The sequence below is a fragment of the Pseudorasbora parva genome, chromosome 12 (genome assembly GCF_024679245.1).
Source record: "Pseudorasbora parva isolate DD20220531a chromosome 12, ASM2467924v1, whole genome shotgun sequence".
NCBI lineage: Eukaryota > Metazoa > Chordata > Actinopteri > Cypriniformes > Gobionidae > Pseudorasbora > Pseudorasbora parva.
Window position 1 is genome coordinate 15,463,922 of NC_090183.1, and position 20,684 is coordinate 15,484,605.

General features: G+C 37.7%; 1 protein-coding gene across 2 annotated transcripts in view; it reads left to right on the plus strand.

Moving 5' to 3' along the window:
• The window catches only part of nck2b (NCK adaptor protein 2b), a 70,613-nt gene that overhangs the window by 30,238 nt on the left and 19,691 nt on the right, over positions 1–20,684 (plus strand). For both annotated transcript variants that reach the window (XM_067459320.1, XM_067459319.1), the window contains one exon: positions 16,111–16,352. In XM_067459320.1, the coding sequence (XP_067315421.1) occupies positions 16,127–16,352 (226 nt within the window). In that variant the 5' untranslated portion in view covers positions 16,111–16,126. The remainder of the gene's footprint in view (positions 1–16,110; positions 16,353–20,684) is intronic.

A 20,684-nucleotide genomic window follows, 5' to 3' on the forward strand; every position in this document is an offset into this window, starting at 1 on the left:
CATACAGATCAGATGTTTAGCGAATAACAGTGGACCAAACTGGACACAAAGTAACATAAACTGTGTTACTGGACCCTTAAGGTCCAGTATGGGCTTGATGTCTGAGAACCAAACCAAAGCAACACTGTAAAAATTTTTTTTGTTTTTTGTTGGTTTAACTTACAAAAAAAGTAAGTAACCTGGTTGCCTTAATTTTGAGTTTATTGAAATTAAAAATTTGAGTTGATACAATGAAGGAAATTAGTTTAATAAATAGAAACTCCAAAAAAAATTGTATTTGAACCACATAAAATTTTTGATAAATCATGAAAATAACAATATTTGGCATGTTTCACTGCGTAATCAGAAATAAAACACACACACTGTAAAAAAATATTTAGAAAAAAAGTTACCTGGTTGCCTTAATTTCGAGTTCATTGAAATTAAAATTTTGAGTTAATACAATGAACATTTTTTGAGATTCGACAACCTTTATTAAAAGATTATTAAAAGATTTTGTAAGCATATTGGGTAATTATGTGTGTGTTATTTCTGATGACGCAGTGAAACATGCCAAATAGTGCTATTTTCATGATGTATCACATTTTTTATGTGGTTCAGATACAAAAATATTTTGAGTTTCTATTTATTAAACTAATTTCTTTCATTGTATCAACTCAAATTTTTAATTTCAATAAACTCAAAATTTTAAGGCGACCAGGTTACTTACTTTTTTAAGTTAAACCAACATAAACCACCACATTTTTTTTTACAGTGCACAATTACCCAATATGCTTAAATCTTTTAATAATATTTTAATAAAGGTTGTCGAATCTCAAAAAAAAAATTAATTGTATTAACTCAATTTTAATTTAAATGAACTTAAAATTTTAAGGCAACCAGGTAACTTTTTTTCTAAATATTTTTTTACAGTGAAGAAATACTTAGAAATTAAACTTGGTTTGAACACTAGCTCACTCTCAGAAACCTCAGACGTGGTGAGGGTGTTGTAATAGGCTTGGATTAGGAATAGGAAGTTTACTGCTCATTTGACTCTTAAAAGATATGCTTTTGTTTTCTTAAAGGTCAATAATAAGCCTCATCTCTCTTTCCTTTCAGCTGCAATAATGTCAGATCACTCCAGCTTGTGTTTGTCAAAGACATGGATCTAGCCAGCAGTAATTTCTTCTGTCTTATCTGTTGTGTTTGGACAAATAGGCTGCACTCTATAGCTGAAATGATAGTGTTTTTGAGTGAAAATTGGAGAGCATGAACCCTTTTCCATTCTACATGAATTGGACTTAAATTTTTCCTTTCTGCTAACAAGGAAAACTGCAGCGCTGAGCCAAATATACTGGCTGGCTGATCTCTCATATTCTCTACCCTACTTTCATAGGATAGTTTGCCCAAGAATAAATTCTATATGAAGCTCTTCATTGCGTGGGACAAAAAAGTATAGAAGAATTTGACGGTATATTCACATTATTTTATATAAAGCACAAGCTACACAGCAACCAGAGGCTATCAAGCTCAAAAAAGGACAACAAATTACCATACACTACTTTTGAAAAGTTTAAGGTCAGTATGATTAATAAATAATTTAATAAATGTATTCAGTAAGATACATTAAATTGATTAAAAGTGACTGTAATGATGTATGTTGATATGGGAAGGAAGGAGGCAAGAACCGGTGAAAGTTCAACACTTGAATCCAAAATAAACAAAGTAAAATGCAGGCAACCCCTCGCACATAATAAAACATTACAAAACACAATATAAAGTCCAGGCCTGGTCCTCTCATCCTTTATGCGTCTGAGCTCCTCCATGACACAAGACCGGTGTGGCGCGCAGCTGGCGCTCATTATCACTCACACCACCAGCCTCGCTGCATTTTCACAGTCCCTTGGCCTCCCTGCTTGCCACAGTGACATTTAGAATATTACAAAACACTTATATTTCAGGTAAATTGTGTTCTTTTTAACTTTCAATTAATAAAAAATTACAAGGAAAACAATCGGTTTCCACTAAAAATATTAAATGGTTAGTTCACCCAAAAAGTGTAGTTTACACCCGTAAGACAATTGTTTATCTTCGGAACACAAATGAAGATATGTTTGTTGGAATCTGATGGCTCAGAAATACCTCTACTGGCAAAAATTAAATTTCCTCTCTCAAGACCCATAAAAGGCACTAAAGACGTTGTTACAACGCCCATCTCACTGCAGTGACTCTACATTAATTTTATGAAGCGACGAGAATAGTTTTTGTGCAGCAATTTAAAAAAAAATAACGGCTTACAATAGTGATGGGCCGATTTCAAAACAAAGTTTGAAGGATCGGAGCTTAATGAATCAGTGTAACGATTCATGATTCGGATCGTGTGTCAAACTGCTGAAATCACTTGACTTTGGTGTTCCGAATCATGAATCGATAGACTGATTCGTTAAGCTCCAAGTTAAGTACCTTTTATGGGTCTTGAGAGAGGAAATTACATTGATACCAATGGAGGACTTTCTGAGCCATCGGATAAAATAAAAAAAATGTCTTCATTTGTGCTCCGAAGATGAACGGAGGTCTTATGGATGTTGAACGTAATGAGGGTGAGTAATTAATGACTGAATTTTCATTTTTGGGTGAACTAACCCTTTAAGCAGCACATCTTGATAATATGACATTTTTCTTGACACCCATAAAACACATTAGAATGATTTATTTCATGTGAAACTGAAGACTGGAGTAATGACGGCCTAAAATCCAGCTTTGCTCTCAAAGAAATAAATCACATTTTAAAGCTACACTGTGTGATATTTTCCCCCATATAGCGGTGTAAAGGTATATGACTATCCTGTGAATATTAGTTTCAGTTCCTCTCAATTCCAATTTCGTTTTAACTCCTACGGTGGCCGATTTAGTCCAAGATTAACATGGCAATCCCCCTCTTCACATTCCACACGGTCGAGTGTTAAAACGCGAAAGGTGAAGCTTGAATTTATGAGTATGTCCCTCTTTGGCTAATGTACTTTCAAGATGGAGGGGCAACATGGCAAAAGGCATTCGAACCCCTCACCCGTATGTATTTTCAATGGCATATTATAAACTTATGAGAATACTTTATTACTTGAAAGAAGTAAATATACATTAATGAGCACATATCTTTTTTAAAGAAGAATAAACAAAAAAAGTTACACAGTGTAGCTTTAATATATATCTTAAAATAAAAAGGCATTATTTTTAAATGGTTAAAATGTTTCACAATTTTACTGTTTCACAGCTTTTTCTCCTAAGGCTTTGTAAGGCATTATGATGTTTCAAAGACTACTTTTATGTATTTTATATAGCTTTTTTTCTGTTTCGACAGCAGCAAGTTCATATCATTTAGCGCAGCATGAGCATTTTTCAGCCCCTTTCACGTTAAATGGAAAAACAGGAAGTCATACAATGTGTCATTCGCCGAAATGTACAGATGAGTAAATAATATAATTTTCGTTCTTGCCTGTAAACTATAACTTTAAGGTCACATTTCTGACTTCCTGTGTGTCACAGCTGGCCCATGTGGCCTCACTATCCCCCTCCTCTCTGTTTTCCTCTCTCCTTATCCCTTCTTCACCTCAGGGTCAAGGCTTTCCCAGCAACTGGGTTACAAGAGTGCACAGTCGCATGGTTCAAATAAAAAAATAACAATAATCCAGAGACACTAGTTACGGTCATTATTGCACACCAATACACACAATAAAGAGGTAAAACATACATAAACACACACATAGAATAAACTGACTGCAGTAAAAATTGTACTACTGCCAAAAATGTACAACAGCCCATCCGCCCCCCTTTCTTTTTCTTTCTTTACCACTGGCCTAGTCACCATCTCCGTCCCAACCCACAAGCAGCATTTATGCAAATTATTAGACCTGCATGATTCTGGATAAATTGAGAATCACATTTAGTTTGTTTCAAATAGAGTTCACAATTATTGCACCATTCTGCACAGACACGAGACAACTAAACAAAATAACATTTACTTGAGGTTCTGACAAAATGTTATTTGTTGCAGTCTATTTAAAATGCTTAATCATTTTAATATATTGTTTTGAATAAATGATTTAATGATATCCACTTTCAAGTCACTTGTCCCCACTTTGGTATAACGGTGTAATCGATACAATAATTTTTGAAGCGCCAAGTTACCCTCAAAAGAGGACCTGCTCTATTTTGATCACTGCCATAGACATCTGTGCTTATATCTAAACTGCACTGCCTGGCCAAAAATGCTGTTTGGATTTAAATTGGGCAATTGCTTAAGTGACTATTGATGATTTATTAAGTTTCTAGCATATTATACACTCACCTAAAGGGTTATTAGGAACACCTGTTCAATTTCTCATTAATGCAATTATCTAATTAACCAATCATATGGCAGTTGCTTCAATGCATTTATGGGTGTGGTCCTGGTCAAGACAATCTCCTGAACTCCAAACTGAATGTAAGAATGGGAAAGAAAGGTGATTTAAGTAATTTTGGGCGTGGCATGGTTGTTGGTGCCAGACGGGCTTTGTCCTAGTATTTCACAATCTGCTCAGTTACTGGGATTTTCATGCACAACCATTTCTAGGGTTTACAAAGAATTATGTGGAAAGGGAAAAACATCCAGTATGCGGCAGTCCTGTGGGTGAAAATGCCTTGTTGATGCTAGAGGTCAGAGGAGAATGGGCCGACTGATTCAACCTGATAGAAGAGCAACTTTGACTGAAATAACCACTCATTACAACCGAGGTATGCAGCAAAGCATTTGTGAAGCCACAACACGCACAACCTTGAGGCGGATGGGCTACAACAGCAGAGGACCCCACCGGGTACCACTCATCTCCACTACAAATAGGAAAAAGAGGCTACAATTTGCACAAGCTCACCAAAATTGGACAGTTGAAGACTGGATAAATGTTGCCTGGTCTGATGAGTCTCGATTTCTGTTGAGACATTCAGATGGTAGAGTCAGAATTTGGCATAAACAGAATGAGAACATGGATCCATCATGCCTTGTTAACACTGTGCAGGATGGTGGTGGTGGTGTAATGGTGTGGGGATTTTCTTGGCAAACTTTAGGCCCCTTAGTGCCAACTGGGCGTTATTTAAATGCCACGACCTACCTGAGCATTGTTTCTGACCATGTCCATCCCTTTATGACCATTATGTACCCATCCTCTGATGGCTAATTCCAACAGGATAATGCACCATGTCACAAAGCTTGAATCATTTCAAAATGGTTTCTTGAACATGACAATGAGTTCACTGTACTAAAATGGCCCCCACAGTCACCAGATCTCAACCCAATAAAGCATCTTTGGGATGTGGTGGAACGGGAGCTTCGTGCCCTGGATGTGCATCCCACAAATCTCCATCAACTGCAAGATGCTGTCCTATCAATATGGGCCAACATTTCTAAAGAATGCTTTCAGCAGCTTGTTGAATCAATGCCACTTAGAATTAAGGTAGTTCTGAAGGTGAAAGGGGATCAAACACAGTATTAGTATGGTGTTCCTAACAATCCTTTAGGTGAGTGTATATGAGTAATAATAATATACTATTATATAGTTTAAAGTATATAGTATATAATTTTTTTTCCAGCAAGAATGGATTAAATTGATCAAAAGGGACTGTAAAGACAAAAAAATATATTTCAAATAAATTCTTTTTTTAACGTTCTATCAAATCAGAATTATATAATTCTATAGAATCACGATACGTTTTTCCATCATAAAAATCAGGTTGGTCATGGTTTTCTCAAAAATATTATGCAATACAACCATTTTCAACTGATAATAAAAATAAATAAAAAATCTTGAGCACCAAATCAGTATATTAACATGATTTCTGAAGGATTGTGTGACACCAAAGACTGGAATAATGGCTGCTGAAAATTCAACTTTGATCACAGGAATAAATTACTTTTAAATATATTAGAAACATTCATATATATTTTACAATATTACTGTTTTTACATTCTTAGTGAGCACAGGAGACTTCTTTCAAAAATAATCAACTCCAGACTGTTGAGCGTAAGTTTTGACATTCATCATTTTATAGTGTGTTTAGTTTGCTCTCATGTCCGAATAGTTGTCAAAAGTATGACATTTTACTGGTTATCAACCCCTTAAAATTATTCTGTTCAGTCTTTCTCTACTTTGTCATAAAGGGATAAAGGGGCTGAGAGCATTAAATCGACTTGCGTTTATCCTAAACATGAGCCGATTTAATGCTGTCAATCTCATTATTGCAATGAAGAAGACTGACTCTAAGAACTGGATTAGTGTGTTATTAGTATTTTGTGAGTGTGTGTGTGAGAGAGAGTGTGTGTGAGAGAGAGTGTGTGAGAGAGAGAGTGTGTGAGAGAGAGAGTGTGTGAGAGAGAGAGTGTGTGAGAGAGAGAGTGTGTGAGAGAGAGAGTGTGTGAGAGAGAGAGTGTGTGAGAGAGAGAGAGTGTGTGTGAGAGAGAGTGTGTGTGTGAGAGAGAGTGTGTGTGTGAGAGAGAGTGTGTGTGTGAGAGAGAGTGTGTGTGAGAGAGAGTGTGTGTGAGAGAGAGTGTGTGTGTGTGTGAGAGAGAGTGTGTGTGTGTGTGTGTGTGTGTGAGAGAGTGTGTGTGTGTGTGAGAGAGAGTGTGTGTGTGTGAGAGAGAGTGTGTGTGAGAGAGAGTGTGTGTGAGAGAGAGTGTGTGTGTGAGAGAGTGTGTGTGTGAGAGAGTGTGTGTGTGAGAGAGTGTGTGTGTGAGAGAGTGTGTGTGTGAGAGAGTGTGTGTGTGAGAGAGTGTGTGTGTGAGAGAGTGTGTGTGTGAGAGAGTGTGTGTGTGAGAGAGTGTGTGTGTGAGAGAGTGTGTGTGTGAGAGAGTGTGTGTGTGAGAGAGTGTGTGTGTGTGAGAGAGTGTGTGTGTGTGTGTGAGAGAGTGTGTGTGTGTGTGAGAGTGTGTGTGTGTGTGAGAGAGAGAGTGTGTGTGAGAGAGAGTGTGTGTGTGTGTGTGAGAGAGAGTGTGTGTGTGTGTGAGAGAGAGTGTGTGTGTGTGTTTGTGAGAGAGAGTGTGTGTGTGAGAGAGAGAGTGTCTGAGAGAGAGTGTCTGAGAGAGTGTGAGAGTATTACAGATGTACATGGATCAGAGAGTATTGTCATCTGATAATCTTTCTGTGCCTGTATCAATCTCTCTTCTAAATTACAATTTCTCTGCTATTCAATACACGCTACACACATGGTATTTTACTAACCAAATGAATGAAGACCATCTCCATCTCTTGTAGCTTAATCTTGTAGCTGGATCCGTCTTTTAATGTGTTTTTACATTATTTAACAGTTTAATGTAAAGTGCTTTGTGTGTTCAACAGTTAGGTACTCTATAAAGACATTCACATGAAAGTAGTTATTTAGAGGTGAATGAGTTGTCCTTTGTTAGAGAGCTTCTTCGATTCCTGAAACTGTGAGACTGGCACATGCTTTTGTTAGCGGAAATTTCAAGTGCTGTTGAGTTCTGCTGATTGCATCTTCCAGCTGTCACTTCGAGAGACACCTGCTGAAAAGAAGAGAAAAACCAAAGCTCCTATAGCATCTTTTGATCTGCTTCTGGATACATTAGGGAAAGTACTAGCATCATGGTACAGTGAGGCAACCACAAATATTTAGATTCAATTAAAAAATAAAGATTCAAACGGTTGTGATGGGAATCAGCGTATTGATTCATGATTCGGATTGCGTGTCAGACTGCTGAAATCATGAGACACTGGCGATCCCAATCCGCTGATTCACAACCTTTTGAATCTTTATTTGAGGACTGAAAACCAAACCGGAAGAGAAGACAATGCTGAATATCAAGTCATATTTTTTGTGATTTTTGGACCAAAAAAATATTTTTGATGCTTCAAGAGATTCTAATTAACTAACTGATGTCACATATGGACTACTTTGATGATGATTTTTTATTACCTTTCTGGACATGGACAGTATAGTGTGCATACACTTCCATATGCTCTCGGACTAAATATAAAATATCTTAAACTGTGCTTGAACTAACCCTTTAATGTTCAACTGTGAAAAATCAGTAAAACAGCATGTAAACAATGTTACGTAATGTTATATTTATGTCAAAAATAATATTCAGGGCTCTATTTGAACAATCAGAGCGCTTGGTCTGAAGTGTATGGTGCAGGTGCACTTAGGGCATGCCCAAATCCACTTTTGCTAGTTTAACAATGTTTAAAAAAAGTTTTAAAAAACAGTCAGGCGTGTGGGCCAAAAGGGTTGTTCTCTTTGAGTCATGGGTGTGTTTTGAGTCTCATCTCCCATTACCTTTAAAAGCCAATTGCGCTTGCACCATTACATTCGCTATTTACATGGTGGAATTTGCAAGCGGAAGGACTGAATGCTTCTCCAGAGAGGAATCCTTTTATTTTCAATATTTGAAAATGTTGGTGCTGCGGATCCCTGTGTGTGTAATAAGCAGAGGCACATATTAATAACACACCCTTAAAATAAAACAAAAAATATTGCGCTATTATTATTATTTTTGGTTGTTGTTCAATGGCGCAGTTGATTTCATTTGCCTCATACCATACCTAAAGCACCATGGTAACAATGCACCTGAACACACCTTGTTTTCAGACCAGCACAGCCATGAGCGAATAGATAGGTTAGGCGGAAATGCATTTGCTATTTAAACAATGTGATGCTGGATGTGAAAATTATAACAGTGATTATACAGTTGCCAAAACTAGCAAAAAGTCGTGCCTGCCGTATCGGGTCGCGTCGGGTGTATGATAAGATACTTAGTGTCCACACCTCATTAGTTTACTAGAAATAAAATAAAATAAAAACATTTTCTTAAATGTATTCACTATCAATACAGATTTATTATATTTTTAGTTAACCTGTTAGTAAATGATTATTTAATGTATATTTGAATAAATCTGCCACGAAAACAAGTTATTACAGTTTAATTTTGGTTTTCTGCTAAATGTTTAAGCGAAAAAAAAGTTTCAATAAAATGTATTTTGGACCATCTTGGCAGCGCATCATCACGTTTCACTCGTGGATAACAGAAAATGGGCAAAAAGGCAGGAAGTGGGCGGAGCTGAGGTGACGCGATAACTAACAGACAGTGGATAAGTGGCTATCCACCTGTCACTGTGTGCCCACGCCCACGCCCTTAATTATGCAGAACTTTAAGGCTTTTTATAATGTAAACGAATGAGTTATAAAAAATAAAATAAAAATCACCCCCCTCACAGTTGTCATGAAGGGCAAAATGTTTAGACCAAGACCACAATTTGCACCAGGCTGTAAACATTTTTTTTCTGCTGTAAAGTTGGGAATTTTAACATGGGGCTCATTGAGATTCGGCTCCCTTCTGGAGCCTGTCGAGGAATTGCAGTTTAATTCACTTCCGTATTGGCTTCAACAGAAACTGGGGGAGGTTGCCGCTTGGTTGGAACACTGTAGCTCAGGGAGTACTTAGCCCCAGGGTATCTGTAATTTGTTTTTGCACAATCTTGTATTTTTTCACTCGAGACTACAGTTTTCCATAGCAAAGCAAAATATGCTATCCCCTTTCCTTTACCTCAAGAGAACATAGCTAAAGGTAAGCAGGTTATTAAAAACAACTTACAATTTGACTCTGTATCACGATTCGTGACACTTACCAATCTTCCTTTCACCAATAGTGAGTTCAGACCAAACCAAGTTACCGATGCAGGAGCCGCACGAGCTGTTGTGCTTTCACATTTGCTGCGTTTGCAGCGAGCAAATGATCCGTGGCTGTATACCCCAAACACAGCATTTATTCATTATTTTATTTCAAATTTAAAAGTTGTTAGGCTAGTGAACATGGCTTAATTGTCAACATTGCAATTCTCTTGTATACATGAATAAAATCATTAATATAAACGTTTCATTCAATTCCTTTATTCAAATTATTATTTTTATTTATGTAGCATTTAGATATAAGTGGCAAAACATTTAAACATATGTTATAGTCAGTGTTAAAAATCACAAACATTAGGCTACAATAGACAAAAACAATAAATATTTTTTGGTTTTGTTTGAACTTGATAAAGAACTTGTTTTTCCACCTCCAAGAAAGGAGGAAGGCGAGTACTATCCATTATGTGTCCTTATTTAGCTAAATACCAGGTATGATGTTGTTTTCCTTGCTTTACCTGAGGCAAAAAGTCTCATGATGACTTTAAAACAGAGTAGAATTATAAATGATATGCGTCTCTGGTAAGATTTTCGTGTCAATACATCTTTATTTTAATGCGAACATTGCGCTGTCCTTGTAATTCAGCTCATCCAGCACAGCAAAAAATAGCCTCGGAAACGATCGCTGCACTGCTCTCTATTCACCGCTCCTGGAATGGTTCGCCGGACCGAGTCCGCATGTAGTGTGAAAGGTGTAATCCGTTAAAAGGGGTACAAAAAAAAAGCGCAATGCTTGTGCACTGCAAACGGAGTATGTGTGAAACAGGCATCACTTGTAGCAGCGCTCCGGTCTGAAAGCCGCCACAGTTCACACCAATGTAACGAGACGGCACTTTTGTCCAACTTCCGACTTTTCGGCTACTTTTGGTAGCTGGATAGGATATATATAATTTGTTGCGTCTAAATATGAATGAGGATACGGTTATTGATAAATCGAATTGTTATTGTTGTTCTTATTATCATTTAGGGGGCTTAGGAAAATTTTTGGGGAGCTTCAGCCCCCCTAAAATAGGCCTAACAACATCCCTGCTATAGCTAAAAGCTTTCTTATTTTATTTTTAGGCTTTGCAACTCTTTTATGAGAGAAATGGTATCAAGACATAGTTCCTATGAACTCTCCTGCATAAATACCAAGATTTGCTAGCCTAGAAATCTAGACGCACCCTTGCGGCAGCAAATCTGTTGCGAGTGTCGTCTAGCCACTCTCAATACACTTCTGAGTTTAGAAGCCAAACTCTGGTCCGGCCAATCACATCGTGTATAGAGTCGGTGGGTGGGGCTTAACATAATGACGGCCGAGTTGCGCTTGAGCGCTTCTAGTGAACACAGAAACTGGCAAACAGCGGTCTTTCGAATCAGCTTTGACCGCGACTCTGAAAGACTTTGAGTTAAGCTTATTTCTGAGAAAAGAACGAAGAACAGCACTGAAGTCATTCAGTCAAGAAGGGAAGATGTGTTCGGAGTTTTGCTGACCGGATACGGCGAAAGTTTAATCTGTCAACTAGCTCTGGCTTCACCTTCGTTGCTTTGGTTGGTTGTAGCGCTATCCCATTGTTCGCAGAGGGATTTTGAAAGACAACCGTTTATCCCGCCCTTCAGACTGAGCCCTGTCATTGGTGAGTTTCCAGACCAAACATCTTGATGTGGGTCTGGCTTATCAGGCTAAAGGTTTGCTGTTGACACTGGTAGAAATTTCAAAATGACTTAAACTAAATAAGGATGTTCTTGAGGTGCTTCTACAGGAACAAAACTGAATGACTTACTTTAAGCATTTAAAACATACTGCTGCACACACAAAGAATTGTTTCTGTTTATTTAGTGAGACGAGCGGAGTGCATGTTGTGACATCATGTCAGAATCACATGTAATAAAAAATCAATTTTTTTCAGTATGAATATAAACAAATAAGATATATTTTAGTACTCATTATCAAGCTAGAATACCGATACTGGTAAAGTTTAAAATATATATTTTTTTGATTCGGTAACAAGCTAGTTATATTTAAAGGGCAAAGCTAAAAACGTTTTTTTTTCTTTTCCCAATAACATCAGTTATACTGTGATGAAGATTAATTTTGTGTAAGATTCATAAAATATACTGTGTTTTGCATGTAAGAGTTTCCATGATGAAAGCATTGTTGATTAGTAGTAGCTAAAGCTAACTTCTAAAAAAAAGTTCCTGGATGCAGTGCACTAGCTTTTACACATGGATTTTGTTAAAAAGTCTAGAGTCACTCGATTTTTATACTCTCTTTTTCAGAGTACTTACATTTTATTTATATACTAACATATAAAGAAAGTTTAAACAAATTTGGACAAAAGTGTTCATTCTTACCTACCCTACCTTTAAAAACATGGTAATAAAACATCCAAACTTTAGAATGTTTGTTTTGAAGTTATTTATCAGGTACAATATTAAAAAGAATTACTTAAAAAAATTACGTTTTCAAAATTGACCCAGGAATGCAAAAGGTGTTCATTTCGGTTAATTTTCCCGACCGAAAACCGATGCTCATTAATTGATTATTAACCGTTAACTGATAAGATAATATTATTGAATTAGCATTACATAAAAATACATTTGACGAGTGTCTGTGACTCGTTAAAAAAAACTTTTTTTTTTTTACGTGTTTATTAGCAGAACATACAGAACAGCTCAACAACAGAACCTAGATTCACACTAGAGCCCTGCATTTATGCACGAGCCCGACGGGACCTGACTTTTTTACTCCCCGAGGGCTGGGCTTCTGGACAATTTTCACGTTATAACTGAACTTGGGCCGGGCTTTGGACCTTTTTTAGGCTTGTCCTTCATTTTATATTTATTTTATTTATTAAAAGAAACAATGAGATGTGCTGCGCTGGTGGAAACAACATGAGATGGCTTATGTCCGCGACTGTCAAGACATGGCTCGCCCAGGGTTATAGAGTCCCTGTGAGCGCTTCTTCAGCTGCTAGGGTTATGGCCTTACAACTGGTTCCTTCATTCGTTTTCTCTGACCAGGTTTCAATCTGATTGCGAAATGACCAGGAGTAGGCCTAAATGCCTCCCGAGATTCTTTCGACGTATTTAATTCCGATTAGCCTACTCAAACAAACCAATTCAGAAGGTGGTCTGAAAGCATTTCAGACAAAACTGGACAAGTGTAAATGTATCTGGTTGTTTAAACCTTATGTGTAAATTTTACAGATATATTCATCTACAAATGCATGTCCTATGGAAATGTATAGGGATTATTATTTAGTAGTTTATTTCACAGTTCACTGTGTTAACTGATGGTTATGACTATCAGTTATGACTATAACTGATGGAATGATACAAATAGTAGTTATGTAGTAACATCATTTGAGGTCATGTGCTTATTCGTTTTGTAGCACTGCCCTTCCTAGTCAGCATTAGCGCTGTCATTTAGTGGTAATGGAGATTGATTTTTTTTTTTTTTAAACCATTCCATTTCTATGTGAATGCATTTAAAAAGTGGATTTTGGATCCATAATCATGTTGCATAACCGGATTATGATTTTAGACAATGTGACTGTATGAGCTTAGCACCATGGTTAAGTAACAGGGATATAACACTGCATTGTAAGCAAGAAGTGTCCTCTGTTTACCCAGACCCCAGTTTGACAGGTGTCAGAGCGAACAACAAACAAAAAAACAAGGAAAAAAGAAAATTCCATTCTACACTCACGGCAGGTTTCTCTTTCAGCACCACACAAGGAATGGAAAGATCTAGGAATTGACATGCTTGTTTACTGAAGAGGAGATTTTATCCCTTGCTGTTTAAAATGCTGGCTGTCAGGCGTTCATTGTAATTGTATCGCCCAGGTGTTGACAGCTTTATCTGTGAGTTGACAGGTTTCCCTACTCCGCAGGGAACGGGAGAGAGAGGAACAGGAAACCTGGCAGTGGTTTTGGAAGGTGACTGCTGTGTTTGTTAGCACTTAAAGTTCTAAAGTAGCAGTTTATAGTCATACCTGAGGTTTGCTGTCTTTTGTAAGCTCTCATTTTATATCTGAGAGTAGTTAACAAGACGTGTGATTTGTGGCATTACGGTCGGCCCACCACTTTAACACTCGCATTTCGCCATTTTGTGCTGGCATTATGGATGAGGTAGCCTGCTGTCACTGATAAAGCGGGCAGGGGGCTCTTTAATGATGAAGTGGCTAGTGTTTGTGTACAGTATGGTGAAGTGTCCGCTTTTCACTGCTAACTGAAGCTGTGTGTGGCAGCTGTCAGAGTGATCGGACAATGACATCCTGGCTCTCCCTCGAGCGGAAAGCAGCGCTGTCACAGTGCCATCCTGGTCCTATAAAGCCTCTTTCACTGACACGCTCTCTCAAACACACACATACAAAGAAGTCTGAGAGAATGTTACTTATGAGTTTGCAAGAAAGCACAGGTTTGTGTGGGTGGGTGGGTGTGTGTGTGGATGGGTGTATTTTTTATTGAAAGGGGAAGTAGCTGATAGGCTCGATAGCTGAATCATGATTTGCTCATTAATAATACGGTGGCAGGTGATGTTAAAGAGAGGTGCATATTTATTCAAGTCAGCATTTTGATTGGTCAAAAATGTGTAGAGCAAGATATACAATTAAATATTTTATACCTTACACTTAATTAACCTGGAAAAAAGTTTTAACTTTTGATTACGGTATATAAAGCATGTCTTTAAGTGAATTTCAAGAGCACATGCATGAAAGGTATACTAGCTAGTTTATTGCTGCATCATCAAATAATTTTCATTTAATGTGTATTGGGTCCATTTTACAGACCAACATTATAAGAGAGGTACAGAGATATCATTATCAAAACCCAAATAAGACAACATTAACAACACTTTACCCAGAGAAAAACATTGAATTGTGCAACAGAACTCAGCGCCTTTATGCAGTAAATAATAAACTATAGCTGATATGCTGATGGTTTTAAATTGATCAAAATGTGGCTGCTAAATATTGTGGCCTTACATCAATGCATCTCTAATGGGAACTAAATATTGGAATGATGTAGTTCCTTTACCAGATCCAGTCAGCAGGGAACAGTGGACACTAGTTTTAAAAGTCGTTTTATCCTTATAAAATGTTTTACTTAAGTGACACTTCTAAATACAATGTTTAGGATTTGTTTTCAGTATCTAATTTATTTTCTCTTAAAACATTGGTAGTTTGTTTTCTGTGTGTTCTAGAGTGGTTTACTGTCTCATTGTTTTTCATCAATGATTTTGCTTGTTTATAGTCACAATAATTGTTTAGGGACGTTTGTGTCATCTCGTCTTGTCTAAGTCATGGAAAAAAGGTTGTCAATGAAAATTTTTCGTCATATTTTCGGTAACGAAACTGTCACTTGATGAGCAAACTAACAACTTTGAATGAAATGATTGCGCTATCCTGTTATAGACAAATATTAAGCATGCCTTTTGACAGTTCTGTTCTGTGGGAAGGCTATGAAAAGTTCTCACATCCCCTGCACAGTGTCGAACATAACATTTATATCCATGATCTGCCGTTTTCACTCATCTTCACAATACCTGGAGAACTTCTGATGATTCGGCCCTGCAGGTCCATGTTAACACTGCCTGGCCTTGAACATGGGCTGATAGGCTATATGCAAATTTGGGGAGGTGTAAATATTAATGAATCCAACTATTACGCCACAGTCGGTGTTATGTTGGGATACGTTTTTCATTGGTCTTTTTCAAGCACTTACATATGAAGCTAGAAACAGTGGCGTTTGAGGCTCATGGTATGTTATTTCCATGTACATAACTCTTATTATTCATGTATGCCAAGGTAAATACATTTTTCTATTCTACGGCACCTTTAAAGATATATGTTCTTGTCTTTTTTCTCTTTTTATAGTTATATGTTGGTAGCTGTTATCAACTGTTTTTTTTTCCTTTATTCAGCCTGCTCATAATGTGGGTTGATCAGTTTGTTTAATTAATTCCTTATAGTTTTCAGAAACATGATTAGTTCCCCCCCCCCCCTCTCTCTCTGTCTCCTTCATTGCATCTGCTGAATAATTTACTTTGTTTAAGATGTTAAGGTGAAAAGGGGAGGCTTTAAAAGCTGTTTGAGGGCCAAGGCTGCTATTCGTGGGGAGTGTGTAAATGTAGTCCATGTTATGTGTGTGTGTGAGAGGGAGCGAGAGAGAGAGACTCGCACATTTAGAGCCGTTCATTCAAAAACAAGCTTTACCTCCTGTCATGCAGGGCTCTTGATCCGTCCTGTCGCTCCTGCGGTTGCTGCTCAGTGTCTAGGGATAGCCTGTATAGAGCAGACTCAGAGCTGCACACTTTTCCACAATCTGCATGGCTGTTGACGAATCCAACTTCTAATGACTACTAAAAGTAATTTGGCTACATGAGAATTCCAATTTCTTTTTTAATTTACATTTCAGAGGGACTCCATGAAAGATGTCAGAGGAGGCGACAGTTATTGCCAAGTGGGACTATACGGCACAGCAAGACCAGGAACTTGACATTAGGAAGAATGAGCGCTTGTGGCTTCTCGATGACTCAAAGACATGGTGGCGAGTGCGAAATGCATCCAACAGAACGGGCTATGTTCCTTCCAATTATGTTGAACGAAAGAACAGCCTGAAGAAAGGTTCTCTGGTGAAAAATCTCAAAGACACACTTGGTAAGAGGTTTAATTACTTAATCTATTTATAAATTATTCATTTATTTGTAATATCCTGACACAATGACAAATAAGAATGTACACAATTTAAACGTTTATAAGTCTGATTTATAAGTCATGCTTAAAAATATTGCGTATTTGATTAGAGGTGTGGAATAATTAAAATATTTTTTCACAATATTACCTTTGAATGGTATTTTTTAATTTAAACTTTTTTTTTAATAAGTATCATGAGTTATTAATATCCTTATCATAAATGTAATCTGAACTTGCCTTTACATAAAAAGTTTAGGGGGGGGGGCACTCAGTTTCAGTCAATCTTGAGTACCTATAGAGTAGTATTGCAACCTTCATATCTCCGAAAAGTCTTTAGTTTTATTATATTTATAAAAGAAAGATAGGCTGTAACGAGTCTTTCCGGAAAAAAACGAGCGCCTGGAGGCGTATCGTGTGGGCGGAGCTAAAGAATGACGAGCGCACACAAAGCGATGACATCCTCAAGCGTGGAGAAGAAAACGCTACCCTAAATAAACCATGGCTATCAATCAGATTCAACTAAAATGTGTATGATCCAGAATCAGATCCGGAGGCTGAAATAAATTGAACAGGAGAAGCATCAACATCAGGACGTCCGTCTCTGTGGTATGTACTGTATTTAGTGGCCTGTCAACATTTGTGTGTTTTTACTCGCGGTTTATGAGGACATAATTTGGTTAATGGACTATTGTATGCGACTAAACCTTAGCAGTAGCAAGCAAAACGGTTTTGCACATCAGACTAGTGTAACGTTATACATAGAACAACAATGGAGTAACCGTTAGCGCATTTGAATGACAAAGCACGCTTTGTGAGAACGCTAGGTTTATGTTTGGGTGGTTTTACAATAAACAAACTGACACCTATATTGGTCAGCTAAATAAATGTATTTAAACCCACACCATAGATCGCATGCTCCATTGATAAATTAACTATACACGATCGTGTCGTTTACTGATGTTTACTCACGCGATGATAGCCAACAGCATAGACATTTGAAGCAGTTTTACTCACCGGCTGCTTCCAAAGCAGGACCGAACCTTTATTGCTAGGACCGCTCTGTCAAAAACACACTTCTTTGGTATGATTTGGTGAAGTCCTGTGACAGCAGTGAACGGTGGAGATCCACTTTGCGACACGACTGAAGCGATGTTGTGAAGCTTCCCGTCATTTCTGCGTTCAAATCGGTTCAAATGCAGCGCTGCCTTCCCGGAATGCTGTGCTGAAGCGTTGAAGTCGCTTGATGTCACCCATAGGAATAAAGTGGAGCGCAGCACGGACTATAACCGACATAAGTGTTCACGGACGACTGGATCTGCAGCTGAGAGAGTGTTTATGGGCGTGCATTTACTCTCTCGCTCTAGTCACGCGCGTGCACCCTTCCGGGAGAAGAGCCGTACGGCCCATACAAGGACATTCCGCTCTATCGACGTCAAGCCGAGCCATACTCGAAAAAAACTCTCCGAAACTTGTGAGAATCCATCCAACATTAGTTTTTGAAACTTTGTCTGTTTAGGATGGGAATCCAAGTCTTTGTAAAACAGTGTAAAAAGCTCAGTATGTATGAAACAGCATTTCACCCCACCCCCTTAAATTATGTGATACTTTTAGAGATTTATTGACCTTGACATATTCATGAGGGTCTCCAAGGGTCCCCTCTATATAATTTCCTGTGTTTTTGTTTCTGCTTGTTGGCTGCACCACATGATGTTTTCAAATATTAATAAGCAGTGTTTTTTCTATTTATAAATAAAGATTATGCCAGAATATGCATAACTAATTAATGTTTTCATTTCAATGATTTCCTTCTTTTAATGAGACTTATATTCTTTATTATAACGCTTCCATCTCTTTGATAGTTCTGGATTATTGCCTATTTTCATGTGAGTATTTCAAAACCTTCAGAGATGCAGAAATAAAACCTTCAACATCAAGGGCATGAAAGCAGGAAGCACTAATGTAAAGGCTTTTGTTGTAAAACCTAATTAGTTTCCCATCTGTTAATCACACAAGGGAGAGAGGTGAACTGATCGATCAGCTGTGTCTTGGGACTTAATGTATGTGTGAGTTTAGAATAGTCAGGCTCAATTCTCCTGGCTGTGAAGGGGAGACTAATGTGTCCCAGAATGTCCAGTGCCGATCATAGTGTTGACTTATTTTCGACCTTTGGGTTTAATGGGTCTGTTGTTGGCGTCAGAGCTGTTATTTGCAGAATCATGTGTTGATATCGGGGAGGTGTCACGTACTGTCATATAGCCCCTGCAGAAACTTCACCTTCACTTCGTTTCACACAGTGCTTTTGTTTTTTATTGTAACATAGTTGTTGTGATTGTATTGGAGAGTCTAATTGTTGCGCAGTGTTGGGGGAAGTTACTTTAAATGGAATGCATTAGAATATTGCATTATTTCCTTAAAGTAACTAATCCGTTACATTTTTTTTTTCATTCTTTTTACTCCCCTGGGCTGTGCTTGCTTTTTAGTTTGTTTAATACAAAATAAAAAAATAAATATTTGGCAAATGTAAAGGCCCTTTCTCACCAAGGGGCCGTATCATACACCCACTTGCACAACGCAAGTGCTTTTTGCTGGTTTCAGCCCGACTCGGTTATTTTCACATCCAGCGCATTATGTCCATTAATTGTTTGAACAGCAAACACTTGCACCCAACTGTTCGCCCATGGGCTTGCTGGTCTGAAGACGAGGTGTGTTCAGGCGCATTGTTGGCGCGTTGCTATTTTGAGGCAACTGAAAATGACTTCGCCATTGACCAACCAAAAACCTGGTGTAAAGTCAATAGCGCCGTATCGCTTTGTGTTATTTAAAGAGCATCTTGGTAATATGCTCCTATGAGCGGGTACACAAAGCACATACACTTTGCTTATTACACACACACACAGGGACAGGGACAGGCAACAGCACACAAACATTGTCTTTCACAAGTCTTTTCACTCGCAGATGTAAATAGCAAATAAGCAAAAGCAACAGGCTTTTAAAGGGAATGGGAGATGAGTCACTGATTGATTTTTTGCACGTTAAACCCAAAACACACCCATTGCTTATTAAGAGACTAGGTACATCCCTTTTGGACCATGTGCCTGGTGCGCCGACCGTTTTTTCCATTGTTAAACTAGTAAAAGTGGATTCCGACACCTCTGAACCTTTTTTTGTGCAAGTGAGAAGAGTAATGTAATCCAGGGGGTGTATTAGAGAAACACCTTAACTTTATAATCCTATCTTATCTGTTTGGTAACCATGGCAATTTCATTTAGGACCTCATTTAGGACATAGAAGAAGGACATTTCTTAATTGCATAATATTTTCTTAACTATGGATAGGAAACGGTCATTACAGAAGCATCCTTACTCGAAAAAAAAAATCATAAAAGCTGTCTTTACTTTAGGACAACCCCAGTGATGTCCTAACTTCAAACCTTTTTGAAATCCAATGGTAAAAATCACAGTACAAAAAGCCTTTTTCGAGATTGGCGTTACATTTATTGATTATCAAAGAGGAGCGACATTTGATGGTGGAGAGACTCTGAGGACCCAGGGAATGTGCTGTGCTTTGATGATAAAATACTCTTAAATAATTACAGACTAAAATCTTAATTCAATTAGTTGACGACCAACTTTACAGAGGCCAACGAGCTGTCACTGAGCCTAACCGGTCTTTTTTCTAACGCCTTATAATATTTTTGTTTTCTGCAAAAGGCAATTTACAAATCAGGCTTTAATTTCTCTCCATTTTGATTTTAGGTTTACCTCAGAAGCAGTTTGCACGTTGTTGGTTGCTTGGTAACAGACCTGACAGTTGATTACTGAACTCGATGGAGCGGTTTAAGTTTTCATAACTACAGATGAGATTTTGTAAGATAGTATAAGATTCCTAAATCAAGTAAAGATGTGCTTCTGTAATACGAAATTTAGAAAAATCGTAAATTAACTTATCATATCTTAAGTTAAGAACTAAGATAGAACATTTCTGTAATATGCCCCCAAACTACAATAAGCAGTTTTTGATTGCATAATGTGTAATGTATTACTCCAACACCGGTCACACAATTGGTTTAGCCACCTGGGATGAACAAGCTGAAGGAAGTTGATATGCAGATGGTAGGAAATGAGCTGTGTTAATAGAAGTTGCGTTGCATCTTTTCCTCAACATCTTGTTTAATCTTCATATCAACTACATGGTGGTTTAAGCAAGCCCATTTCATGGGTAAATTAAATTAAAAGGGAGAGTTTTTTATTTCCATTTGGGTTTCGAATCTCATGTACACTTATGGTCCAAAGTTTG